General features: G+C 41.1%; 1 protein-coding gene across 5 annotated transcripts in view; it reads left to right on the top strand.

Moving 5' to 3' along the window:
- Positions 1-12,923, top strand: part of MGAM (maltase-glucoamylase) — a 94,611-nt gene that overhangs the window by 7,083 nt on the left and 74,605 nt on the right. For all 5 annotated transcript variants that reach the window (XM_030308604.1, XM_030308603.1, XM_030308601.1 and 2 more), the window contains exon 2: positions 12,783-12,909. In XM_030308604.1, coding sequence (XP_030164464.1) covers positions 12,783-12,909 — 127 coding nt within the window. The remainder of the gene's footprint in view (positions 1-12,782; positions 12,910-12,923) is intronic.

Consider the following 12,923-nt stretch of genomic DNA (forward strand, 5'->3'; position numbering starts at 1 on the left):
CCTCCCGCTGTCCACACTGGCTATTGCTCTGATGTCATGTTGCAGAACAGTGAGTGCACGTGTGCTGGGCCGGGTGGGAGTGAAAGGGGAGGGGTCTCTGGTTTGTTGTGCTGGGCAGGGCCAACGTGTATCAGTGACCACATGATGCGCAAGGACATTCTGTCCTTTACCCCACTTTTAAGACAGCTCATCACTATTTCACTCATGCTTAGACACGCGATATCAGTGATGTTTTTATTGTCAACCATTCCCTTGTAAAATGAGCTTTGATGAGCTGATAAAGTTACTTTAGAAACTGCTCCATAAGTGTGGAATACCCATGAGCTGGTGGACTTGGAAGAAGACAGTTTCCATTTAAAGTGGGTTCAGGAGTTAGCTGCAGAAGGTGACAAGGCAGAAAAGCCTTTGCCCACCCTGGTGCTGGGGTCATGGTAGGCCATACCTATCGTTTAGAGATGATCCCTTTGTGGTTCAGATGGGGAAACTGAGGTCCGGAGGGGTTAGACAGTAGCTGGGAGACAATGAACCAACTCAGTAAGTTTTGCCCAGAAATTTTGAGGAATAGCCATGACTGGCTGGGCTCCTCTTTGAAAATTCTCAGTCTCTATAAAACTAACCCTCTCTTTTCCACTCAATCTCTTGCCTTGTGCTATCAAAAGATTTTTAAAAGAAAGGCTTAGATCATCATATGCAAATACAGACACTGTATTTACAAAATATGACAATAGATTATCCAGTTTTCTGGAATTACTTTTGATAGCTATTTCAATAGTTCAGGCCCCTACCTGGTTTAATCTACCTGCTTTGCCTAAATACTTATAACAGTACCAGGAAAATGACCTTTGGCAATTATTCATATAACCAGTTTACTTTATTTTATTTTTGAAATGTTTATTTATTTTTGAGAAAGAGAGAGAGAGAGAGAGAGAGCAGAGAAGGGACAGAGAGAGAGAGAGAGAGAGAGAGAGAGAGAGAGAGAGAGTGGATCTGAAACAGGCACTTCACTAAGAGCAGAGAGCCAGGTGCGGGGCTCAAACTCATGAGCCGTAATATCATGACCTGAGCCGAAGTCAGATGCTTAACTGACTAAGCCACCCAGGCACCTAATATAACCATTTTAATTCAAGAGGAAAAAATGACTGTTGGAGTCTGCACAGTTTACGTACAGTAATCATTTGGTCTTTGCAAGTGAGCTCCTCCATGAGCAGCCTAATTGAAAGTGCAACCCTCACCCCCACCTTCCTTGTCTTCCCCCTTCTCCATTGCACTTACCACAGCCTGACCTAGATGACAGGTGCACTTGTTTTGTTTATTGCATCTTTTTCTAACCACAAGAGCATAAGTCCCGTGAGGACAAGAAGCTTTATCTGTTGTGTTTGTTGTTGTAGGACCAGCTCCTGGAAGAATGCTTGGCTCATTGTGGGAGCTTAATAAATAATTGAGGCGTGAATAAATACACTGCAATCAGATCTAGCCTCCCCCCAAAGACATAGCATTGATAACTCGATGATGAATAATTATGGAAAGTGTGCATCAGCCGCTCGTTCTTGGTCTCATGGAGAACTCAACAGAGTGCTGTGGGCCACACCCTTAAAGTGAATTGACTTCTATGGATGCTTACAAAAGCACTTTTGAAGCCCCCAGGTGCTGTGGGGACTGAAATGTTGCAGAATTTTTGTTTCCTTTTCTCTCCATAAAGCTTCCAACCCCATGATTATCTCGGGAAGGACACAGCTATCTCTCATGTACCTCCTCTTAATTTAGCAGCCTTAATTATTCAGAAATACAGAAGTTTCCTGCATTGCTTGACATTTGGATTCAGACTCCCTGGTTTGAAGCTGAGCTCTGAGTGCTGGACCTTGGGCACCGTAACTTCTATCAAGCTCAGTTAACTATTGGTAACCTGGAGATAATTACAGTCCCTCCTCGTAAAGTGGTTGTGAGGACTGATGGAAATAATGCATGGAAGTATTTAGCCTTGTACCGTGCACATTCTGAGTACTTAGTTAATGACCCAGATACTGTCTGATAAAACTGCAATCTCACAAAAAGCCTGAGCTGGTGTACAACATGGGGCATTATAACTTAGACTACAGAGTAATGGTTGAAAATTCTGGCTATGGAGTCCAAAGGCCAGTGTTGAAATTGTGGCTTTGCTTGTTATCCGCTGTGTGACATCAGGCAAATTATTCGACCTTGCTGAAATTTTAATTTCCTCATCTGAAAGTGGGGCTGTCACAATAATTAACTTGGAGTTGTCATGAGGATTTCATGCAAAAAATTATGTAGCCTTTTAGCACATTCACTCAATCATCATTAGTTATTTTTATCATTATCAAATTGCACAATTTTTGTTATGTGGAATAAAATATTTAAAGATTGATGAAAGACTGCCAAATAACAGGTTTTTTAAACATTTTTCTTTTAAAAGCAATTTAAATTACTTTCTTATTGTGTTTGCCTTTGCCATTTGTCTCGATTTTGTTTTCCTAAGTTGCATTCCTAAATTAGATTGTAGATTTCACCATCAAGATCCCTGTGATTCAGAAAGTAATGTCAGCTAGAAGATGCTGAAGGGTTTTTTTTCAATAAGGTTTAAGGAAATGTTTCTCTTCTACAGGGAGAAAATAATTATTGTTGTTCCAGGGATGCCTGGGTGGCTCAGTTGCTTAAGTATCCGACTGTTGATTTCACCTAAGTTCGTGATCTCATGACTCATGGAATGGAGCCCTGCTTCAGGCTTTACACTGAACAGAGTGGAGCCTGCTTGGGATTCTCTCCCTCTCTCTCTCTCTCTCTCTCTCTCTCTGTCCCTCCCCGCCTCTCTCTCTCAAAATAAACAAATATTAAAAAAATTATTATCATTGTTCCATGGAACAGGTAACCATATTTAAATATATGACACAAAAAGACTTTTGATAAGAGGCAGAAAGATTTTTCTAAATGCAAATGATACATTATTCAAGAAGTCTTATTATCCATGCTATTAATTATCTATTGCTGCATAGTAAATTACTCCCAAATTTCACAGCTCAAAACAAGAAATATTTTTTATTTCACAGTTTCTATGGGTTAGAAATGCAGGAGCAGCTTAGCTTGGTGGTTCTGGGTCAAGATGTCTCATGAAATTGCGGCCAAGATGTTGCCAGGGGCTGTAGTCATTTGAAGGCTTGACTCGGCCTGGAGAACCCACTTCTGAGATGACGCCCTCCCTTGGCTATTGGCTAATGGCCTCAGTTTCTCGCTGGTTGTTGGACCTTCTCATAGGCCTCCTTGAGTGTCACTATGACGTGGAAGCTGGCTTCTCCAAGAAACGAACCAAGAAAAAGAGCAAGGAAGTGATCCAAGAGAAATAGAAAGGAAGAAGCTGTAGTGCCTTTTATAACCTAGCCTTGGGAGTCACACACCATTCCTTCCACCACATTCTGTTTGTTAGAAGTGAGTCACTGAGTCCAGCCTACTCTCAAAGAGTGAGGGACAGGGGATTTGACTCCCTGTCTGAAGGGAGGAATATCAAAGAATATGTGGACTTTTTTTAAAAACCACCATATCAGGGGCACCTGGGTGGCTCAGTCAGTTAAGCACCTGACTGGCTCAGGTCATGATCTCGCGGTTCATGAGTTCAAGCTCCCCCATGATCTCGCGGTTCATGAGTTCAAGCTCCCCTTTGGGCTCTGTGCTGACAGCTCAGCCTCCTTCAGATTTTGTGTCTCCCCCTCTGCTCTCCCCCATTCACTCTCTGTCTGTCTCTCTCTCAGAAATAAACATTAAAAAAAATTTAAAAACCTACCATATCATAATTTTGAAAAATAATGAATTTTATTTTATTGCAACACTTTACTCACTCCTGTCTATGGATATTTACACTATTCTCAGTCTTTTGCTGTTATATATGTTTTGTATCAGCCGCAGTGAAAAACCTTGATCTTATCTCGATGTGCAAGTGTATGTGTGGGCTAAATGTGTACAAAGGAAATTCCAGATTGTATGTGGTTTTAATAGTTTTTTTCAAATCTTCATTAAGTATATGGTGTTTACGGTTTGACTGTGGGTACAACGTGTGGGTACCTTTTACTTCATAGTGTCTCACATAGTGCATTTATAAACATTGGAGAAACTTAACATAAGCAATCTCCTATCTCACAGCTACTAGCAACCATCAAAGGGAAGAAGACACAACCACTCAGATAGGCGTTCTGATAACTCCTGTCCTTGACAGTGAACATGAGATCACTCTTTACCTCACTAGCCAACTTCATTATATCAGGCATGGAAGGTTATTAATTTTTATGGAATTTTATATGCAAAATTAATATTACGGGATACCTTATAAGGGCTTTGGGAGTGTGAGGTATTGGGGACAGAACAGGTAAGAAAGATTGGAGTTGGGTAATTTAGTTTAGAAGAACCAAAGTCATCCTCATAGGGAAAGGTACAGCCGCTACATTTCCTTTCACAAAGTAAGAGGGCATTATATTGACAAAGAGCAATTTCTTTTTATTTTTTTAATGTTTATTTTTGTTTAGAGAGAGAGAGAGAGAGAGAGAGAGACAGACCTTGAGTGAGGGAGGGGTAGAGAGAGAGGGAAACACAGAATCCAAAGTAGGCTCCAGGCTCCGTGCTGTCAGTACAGAGCCTGACTCGGGACCCAAACTTGCAAACCATGAAATCATGACCTGAGCTGAAGTCGGACGCTTAACCGACCAAGCCACCCAGTTGCCCCAATAAAGAGCAATTTCTCATCAGTGTATAGGAAGCGAATCCTCTTGTCATTTAACCCTTGGGTGAAGGACCGTGGAGAATGTGGAGCTTGCGTGGGGACACACTGATTGGGTAGAGAACGAGGCTACAATGCAGAATGAAACAGTAAGTTTCAGATTCCCAAGCTGGGAGCGTTAGATTGAGGCCTGAGGGAAGAAGAACCGGGCTGTGCTTTTTGAGTGAAGCTAGCATGATTTACAAGACAGCGTGGGAGAGGAGCTGTGGATGTGGGTGCAGAAAGTGGGTCTTGAACGGACACGACTGACACTTTGCCTCCCATTGTTTCCTCCTGACGTCGTGCACCTGTGTCTCAGGTAGTGAGTGATTCACCCAACATGTGAGGCTCTAAAGCGCTTAGCAGCTAGGAGGGTAGATCAGAAAGGGTTCATAAAGACAGGAGCCAGGAACACACATCTGCCATTTCATGAAACACCGAGTGAGATGTGCTGCCACAATCACTGAAAGTGGGGTGAACGTATGTCTTAGGAACATCCTGCTTCTTACCCAGCACCCACTATCTTCTCTAAGGCAAATAATAGCATAATGACATGTAATGCTTTGAAATGTGAAGTGTTTTTATTTGATTTTCACAATAAGAAAGTGATGATAGGTAATAATTACAATAGGTATTGTTAGTTTCACTTTTTACAGATAAGAAAACCAAGACTCAAGGGGCACCTGGGTGGCTCAGTCACTTAAGCGTCCGACTTCAGCTCAGGTCATGATCTCACGGTTTGTGGGTTTGAGCCCCACATCGGATTCTGTGCTGACAGCTCAGAGCCTGGAGCCGGCTTCGGATTCCGTGTCTCCCTCTCTTTCTGCCCCTCCCCTACTCACACTCTGTCTCTTTCTCCTTCAAAAATAAATTAGCATCAAAAAAAATTTCAAAGAAAACCAAGACTCAGGAGTATTAGGGAAATTCTTTTGACTATGACAGCAAGAAATGGTAGGGCAGGAAGTCAAGCTCCAGTATTCTCATGCCCTATTTAGCATGTTCTTTGTTCTGAGAAGGAGAACTTGGGGATAAGATGAAGGAAAATACTAGTGAAATATTTAGCAGAGTAATCAACCAGAGAGTAAAATATTATTGATCAATAAGTATTGATTACGCAGATTCTACTGGTAGATACTTAAGGAAATAAAGAGGAAGAAGCAGGCATAATTTTTATGCCCTGGGAGCTCACACTTTGAGGAAGAAAAGGAGAAGAAAAGGGTGTGTCTAAGGAAGTAGACACACCTTTGGGAAGAACACCTTCGGAAAACTTACGTGCTTGACCACAAATGAGCTGGGGGTAGAGAGGGTACACTGACATACTAGGGGTGTTTTGATGGGGTTGATAATTTCACAAGGGACCATCCATCCCCTAAGACTCCCTCCAAATGGGTTATTTGGTTTTTGTTTTTACAGTCTCCAACTTAATATTTGTCCCATTTTTCACTGTCCTCAATTTATACCTGCCATTCCTCCTCCCACCCTATAAGATAGTGTGTCATGTCATATTATTAAATACACTGATCAACTCAAAATTCCCAACGTGATTTTAAAACAGTAGTGGAGGGAACTGAATATCAAACTCATTTGGGGAACTTTTAAAACCTACCCAGAAAGGTTTAAGATGGTAGACGGATCATATGACTTTACCTGTTTTCCTTTCCAAACTTCCACTGATATTCTTATAAAGATGTACCAAATGAAATGAGTCTGTAACAAAATGGAAAAGAAAAGCAGACATGACCGTTGTGCTGGGTATAGCAGAGCAGAGACTATCTCAGCTCATAATCAGCCTGAGGAAAGGGGTCTGTAGAGTTGGAGGCAGTTCTGCACAGAGAGATCACCGGGCCCTGAGCTAAGAGTAGGGAGGATAGAGCAGCAGAGGGGTATAACCAGTGTTCAGCTATGGTTGGACTTAATAAATGGGCTGTGAAGAGAATTATCTTCCAGAAAGTGGATTTACTAATGTATGTTCTCCTTATAAAGAGATGGTTTCCAGCTATTTCTTTTTTATGTTTACAACTCATATGAAGGCTGTTATTCATATGAAAAATAGTTACAAAGGTCATATGGAGAGGGAATGGCTGTATATTCTGAAAAAAATCTCCCTAGAGATAATGATTACCTCTCCTTAATACTTCAAAAATGGTTGATTAAAAGGAACCTTGACTTGGATCCTTTTGTAAAATAAATAACTGCATTCCAATTTATATTATTTTTTATATCCATTTCTTTCTTTTTCTTTTTTTCATTTGGATTCCTGTGGTTACTGGCAAGATTCCTGGGATGAAGGCACATGGTTTCTCATTTTGTCCCTCCCTTATCCCTCAGGAAAGAGGAATGAGGTCCCTGAAGTGCACCTGTGATATAGAGCATCTTTTTTTTTTTAATTTTTTTTTCAACGTTTATTTATTTTTGGGACAGAGAGAGACAGAGCATGAATGGGGGAGGGGCAGAGAGAGAGGGAGACACAGAATTGGAAACAGTAGAGCATCTTATAGTGTTGTTTCCACTCAGTCTTGCTCCTGAATCAGCAAATACTCATTTAGAGCACCTGCCAGGGGCATCCCATGAGGCACTGTGGAATTCTTCCCAACATTTTCCCCATCAAAAAAAATGATGCACAGAGAAAATGATGGTGGCATCATTAGGCTAACTGAAAGGGCTCTGGATTCCCAAAAGAGGCAACTCTCAACAGGAGAATGGCCCAGTCCTGGACTCTCTACCAGTGCCCCCCCCCCCCACCTGTCAACAGAACCAAGGAGTCAGTATCTCTGACTGTCAGGCTGAGACAGATAACTCAGGGAGGGGTGAGATATTCTCACTCACTGGCCTCTAGCAGCTTAAAACTTAGGAGAGGAAGGCAGATTGTCCTCAGAGTTATGAGTATAGATACAGATAGATTGCTTGGGAGCAAGAGAGGGAGGGAGGGTTAATTTTAAGTCCCAGAAGAGATGTTGTTTGAACTGAAGAAACACGATTCTTGTAAGTGTAGAAGATAGGGTTGGGGGAGGGTGTGGGTTTTGCTGTAGTCATGAAGAGAAGCATGCCTTTGGAGTATAGACTTAAGAGTGAATTTCAGCTCTACTGTTTATCACTGCTGATAAGTTTTATACCTTTCTGACCTCTGTTTCATTGCTCATAAAATAGAGATGAATAATACCTGTATTTCAGGATTATAAAGATGACTAGTAATGTTTGGAAAATACCTGGAATACAGAAGCCCCCAAACCTTAGCTAGAGTGATTATTAAGAGTTAGACTATAGGGGCGCCTGGGGGGCTCAGTCAGTTAAGCATCCGACTTTGGTTCAGGTCAGGATCTCATGGTTTTTGGGTTCAGGCACTGTCAGTGCTTGGGATGCTCTCTCTTTCCCTCCCTCTCTGCCCCTCTCCTACTTACTCTCTCTCAAAATAAATGCATAAACCTAAAAAAAAGATTTAGACTACAGATGATACCATTTCATCTTGTAAGTAACGGCAGCCATTACAAACTCATGAAGCCTCAAAACCGCTGGCCTTGCACGTGGAGCAATTCATTCCTATAACTTAAGGGGATACAAGAAACTAGTTAGATTAATGAAACTCATTTTAGAAATTATTCTATTACACCATCCAATGTGACAATGGATTTGTTCCCTGCTTCTATGTAGGATCTTACAGGGAAATTTCTTTTTCCATTCTGCGTGATGTATTGATTGTAACTCATCAGCTGCACTGTCTGTTGAGTGACACATTTCTGCATTATAGTATGGCTCTACAGAGTTTCTCATGCTTTTGAAGCAGTGCTGTATCTGTGTCTATAGATGTACATTCTCACCCAAAATGTGAAAGACAGAGTGTGCTCTTTACCTAAGAGGCAGTGAGGTCATAAGGACAATCCTTAAGGTGGAAGTCAGGATCCCTAATTGTGCCGTGGACTTGTCCTGAGCCTTGGGAGTGTGTCATTTAAACACATAGACCCCCAGTCCTTCTTTCACTGGTAAAATAGAAAATTAGCCTGGTCATTCTCATGTGTCAGTATTGTTGCAAATATAGAATGCAACATCCTGAGTAGGATGTTGCTATCTTAGGTCAACAGATAGAATATTGCTGTGGTTCTCAAAACTTAGCTCAGCTAATGGCATGAAATGTCAAGCTTTCCCTTTCAAAGACAGCAAACATTATCTAATAAAATGCCATTGGAATTTTACACAAGTGGCCAAAAGATACGACTTAGTTAATGTTCAAGAGAGAATAACAAGAGAATGGTAGTAGCGGGTCAGAAGAAGGAGGTGGTAAATGCAGTGGCATCTGGGGTAACCCTGGGAAGAACGTGGAGTGGGTGACCGGGGAGTTATGTTCCTTGCTACTGATGGAGGGTAGTGCCACAGCTCAAGCCAGAATGAAAATTGTCCTTCACAAGGGACAAAGTCCCACAATGGAGGCACCGAGGGAAATTTCTAGAAAGGACTGCCTGCAAGGCATAATCCTCATCTGAACATGCACATGGTGTTTAGCTCCATGTCAGGAAAAAACCTTAAACGTGGTCTGTGAGTTTCTGGTCTAAGGGAACCTGCTCGGAGACCCAGTGACAGTGCCAGTCACGGTGGTTCCTGCTTTAACAGCTGCGAGTTCTTCCTTCCTTTAGTTCCTGTTTCGTTGTCAACGTACTCACTCTTAGGAATGTGGTATTTTATTTTTTATTTATTATTTATTTTTTATTTATTTTTATTATTATTTTTTAAATATATGAGATTTATTGTCAAATTGGTTTCCATACAACACCCAGTGCTCATCCCAAAAGATGCCCTCTTCAATACCCATCACCCAGCCTCCCCTCCCTCCCCCCCCCCATCAGCCCTCAGTTTGTTCTCATTTTTTAAGAGTCTTATGCTTTGGCTCTCTCCCACTCTAACCTCTCTCTCTTTTTTTTTTCCTTCCCCTCCCCCATGGGTTCCTGTTAAGTTTCTCAGGATCCACATAAGAGTGAACACATATGGTGTCTGTCTTTCTCTGTATGGCTTATTTCACTTAGCATAACACTCTCCAGTTCCGTCCACGTTGCTACAAAGGGCCATATTTCATTCTTTGTCATTGCCACATAGTACTCCATTGTGTATATAAACCACAATTTCTTTATCCATTCATCCGTTGATGGACATTTAGGCTCTTTCCATAATTTGGCTAGTGTTGAGAGTGCTGCTATAAACACTGGGGTACAAGTGCCCCTATGTATCAGTACTCCTGTATCCCTTGGGTAAATTCCTAGCAGTGCTACTGCTGGGTCATAGGGTAGGTGGTATTTTATGTTTTATTAGGACATTTGCCATGTTGCTGGGCTCCATATCTGGACCGATGGCGTCAGTATCCATCCCGAGAGCAGTTCAGCTGCTCTCAGGGCACAGGTCTCCCTTTATCTTCCCCTGGTATGACAAGGTTGAATGAGTGAGGATGACTTTGCCTAGTCCTCCCTTATTAGTGAGAGGATATTTCAAAGCCTACTTTATGCTCGACCTCTGAAGATGAAGGATAATGGATTTAGAGTTTGAATTCTATGAATCTTTAAGACACAAACTTTGACTTAAAGTACTGTCCATATTTAGCACCCCAACAAGACCAGCTTCATGGTTGTCTCCAGCATGTAGTTTGTTTGGTAGGAAGCACTGAACTGGGGATCACAAGCTGCTGCCTCAGACTCCACAGAGGGAGGGTACCATCTGTGCGGGAAGTTCTCTGGTAGGAAGTTCTGGAAGTTAGATGTACTGAGGAGAAGGACACTCAGTTCCAAGACAGCTTATAGTGGTCATCAGTTGATAGGTATCAAGTCCTTTACGGTCTGGAAGGCAGTACCTTGAATCGAATCTGATGGAGATCAAGAGTGGATTGGAAGAAGGGGACAGGAATAGCTTGAAGTGAGTTTTGAAGATCGAGGTTGTGGTAAGCTCAAGAATATTCTATTCGTGAGGGACCCACCAAGAGCTGCCAGGATAGGTACAGTAGCCACAGAGAACTACATTCAGCTGTTTGGAAAATTTGGTTCTAGTCCTTGACCATGTGACTCTGAACAAGGCGCTTTGCTTACTGTGCCTTCGTGTATTTATGCATAAAACGAAGGGGCTTGAGTAGCTATTGGCTCCACTTCTAGTTTTTAACTTCATGGACACCACTTTTGCCTAATAAAATGTGTTTATTACAGTTTATAAGCCTATAATAAGGTCACTGTTTCTGAAACTTACTTGCATATCAGAATTATCTGTGGAGTTTTGTTTTTTTTTTTAATCAGGTATCTAGGCCTTAACCCCAGAGATTCCAAATGCTGAACATCTTCTTTAAACTGCTGGGCAAAATATTTTAATCCCTAGTGAGGATTTATAACAACTTTAGGCATAGGTAAATGTGTTCTTTCTGTATTTGTTTGAAATTGACCATGCTCCCTGGGAATTCAGAGATAGCCACCTGGTCAGGATGACCCATCAGTTATATGCAGTTGTAGAATTCAACAGTTCTCATCCAAACTGTGGTTTCTAAATATTGTTCCCACTGAAAAGAACAAAGCCTCTTCAGAGACATTTGATTTGAGACTGGGGGCAGGAAATGTGCAAAATGAGCCTAGGTCATCAGTCATAACAGAGACAAGGAAACTATTAAAGACTACCAGGAACCGACTTGAAGAGACTCCCACTGGGTAAAGATGAGGCAAAATGAGCATTAATGATAATAATATCAATGTGTTAGTATAGATGTGTTTCAATCCATGAGTTCATAAAAATATTGGACAAATATTCTCACTGGTCCTCTTTGGAGGTTGCTAGGGCAACAACTCCTTCTGAAAGCCAGGAAATAGAGTCAAATGTTGATACTACCTCTCCTATATGCACTGTACCTTTATGATCCAAGTAATAGATGAGGGGAAATTTCTCTCTACAGTAATATTTTATCCAGTACATAAAGAATGGTAGAATTATAGTATCATTGTCACAACTAATCAAATAATGGATCTAAGAAATGCTCGCCAATGGCTATTAATATGACAAAAGGAGAATCTGCTAGATTTTATGTGTCTCCTGATGTGAGCCATTCTTGCCAGAAAATCAAACCTGTATCTGGTCAAAACTCTAAATCTGATCATTAATTTACAGGAAATATAAGAGTAGAGAAACGTGTTAGTTTACGGATGCAATCTACAAAATCCAGATTGTGGGGAAATCAACAGAACAAACCTGTTGATTAAAAAACGTTTAACAGACACAAACCAATTACAATATATAAATCTTGCTTGCATCCTGATGAAAGTAGAACAAATTATAAAATATCACACAAGGAAGGAAATTTCAACATTGACTAGATATTTGCTGATTAAGGAATTATTTTTAAAATATTTTTGGTATAACAACAGTAAGTTATTTGGCTTTCATGAAATTTATTTGTAATGCTTAAATATTAAAGAAAAAACTTTTAAGTAATCTCTACACCCATCATGGGGCTCAAACTCACAACGCCGAGATCAAGAGTCTCACGTGCCACCAACTGAGCCAGCCAGGTGCCCCAATACTTAGATATTTTCAGATTAAAAGCCATCTAAGTAAGATTTGCTTCAAAATAATCCTGAGTTAGGGAGAGAAGTAACTGGAAATAAAGACAAAATGAGATTGGCCATGATTTGATCATTTTTTTTTAACATTTATTTATTTTTGAGACAGAGAGAGACAGAGCATGAGTGGGGGAGGGGCAGAGAGAGAGAGAGGGAGACACAGAATCCGAAGTAGGTTCCAGGCTCAGAGCTGTCAGCACAGAGCCTGATGTGGGGTTAAACTCCATGAACTGGGAGATCATGACCTGAGCCGAAGTCAGACACTTAGCCAACTGAGCCACCCAGGCGCCCCTGAATTGGTCATTTTTAATCCAGGTGATGGGTACATCCATAAGGGTTTGTGAGTTACTCATATTATTTATGTTAGATTTAGATTTGAGCTTTGCCATTAAAAAATTACCAGCTGTATATTAAATAAAACTCAAATCTTAAATTCCCCCCTCTCCTTATTTTTGTAGATGGCAAGAAAGAAGTTGAAATATTTCACGAGTTTGGAGCTTATGCTCAGTGTTCTTCTGCTTGTGGTGTTTATCATCACTATTCCTCTGTTTGTGCTTTCAGCCATGGATTCTTCAGAATCTAAAGGTAACAAGGAACTC

This window comes from Lynx canadensis, chromosome A2 (genome assembly GCF_007474595.2).
Source record: "Lynx canadensis isolate LIC74 chromosome A2, mLynCan4.pri.v2, whole genome shotgun sequence".
Classification (NCBI taxonomy): domain Eukaryota; kingdom Metazoa; phylum Chordata; class Mammalia; order Carnivora; family Felidae; genus Lynx; species Lynx canadensis.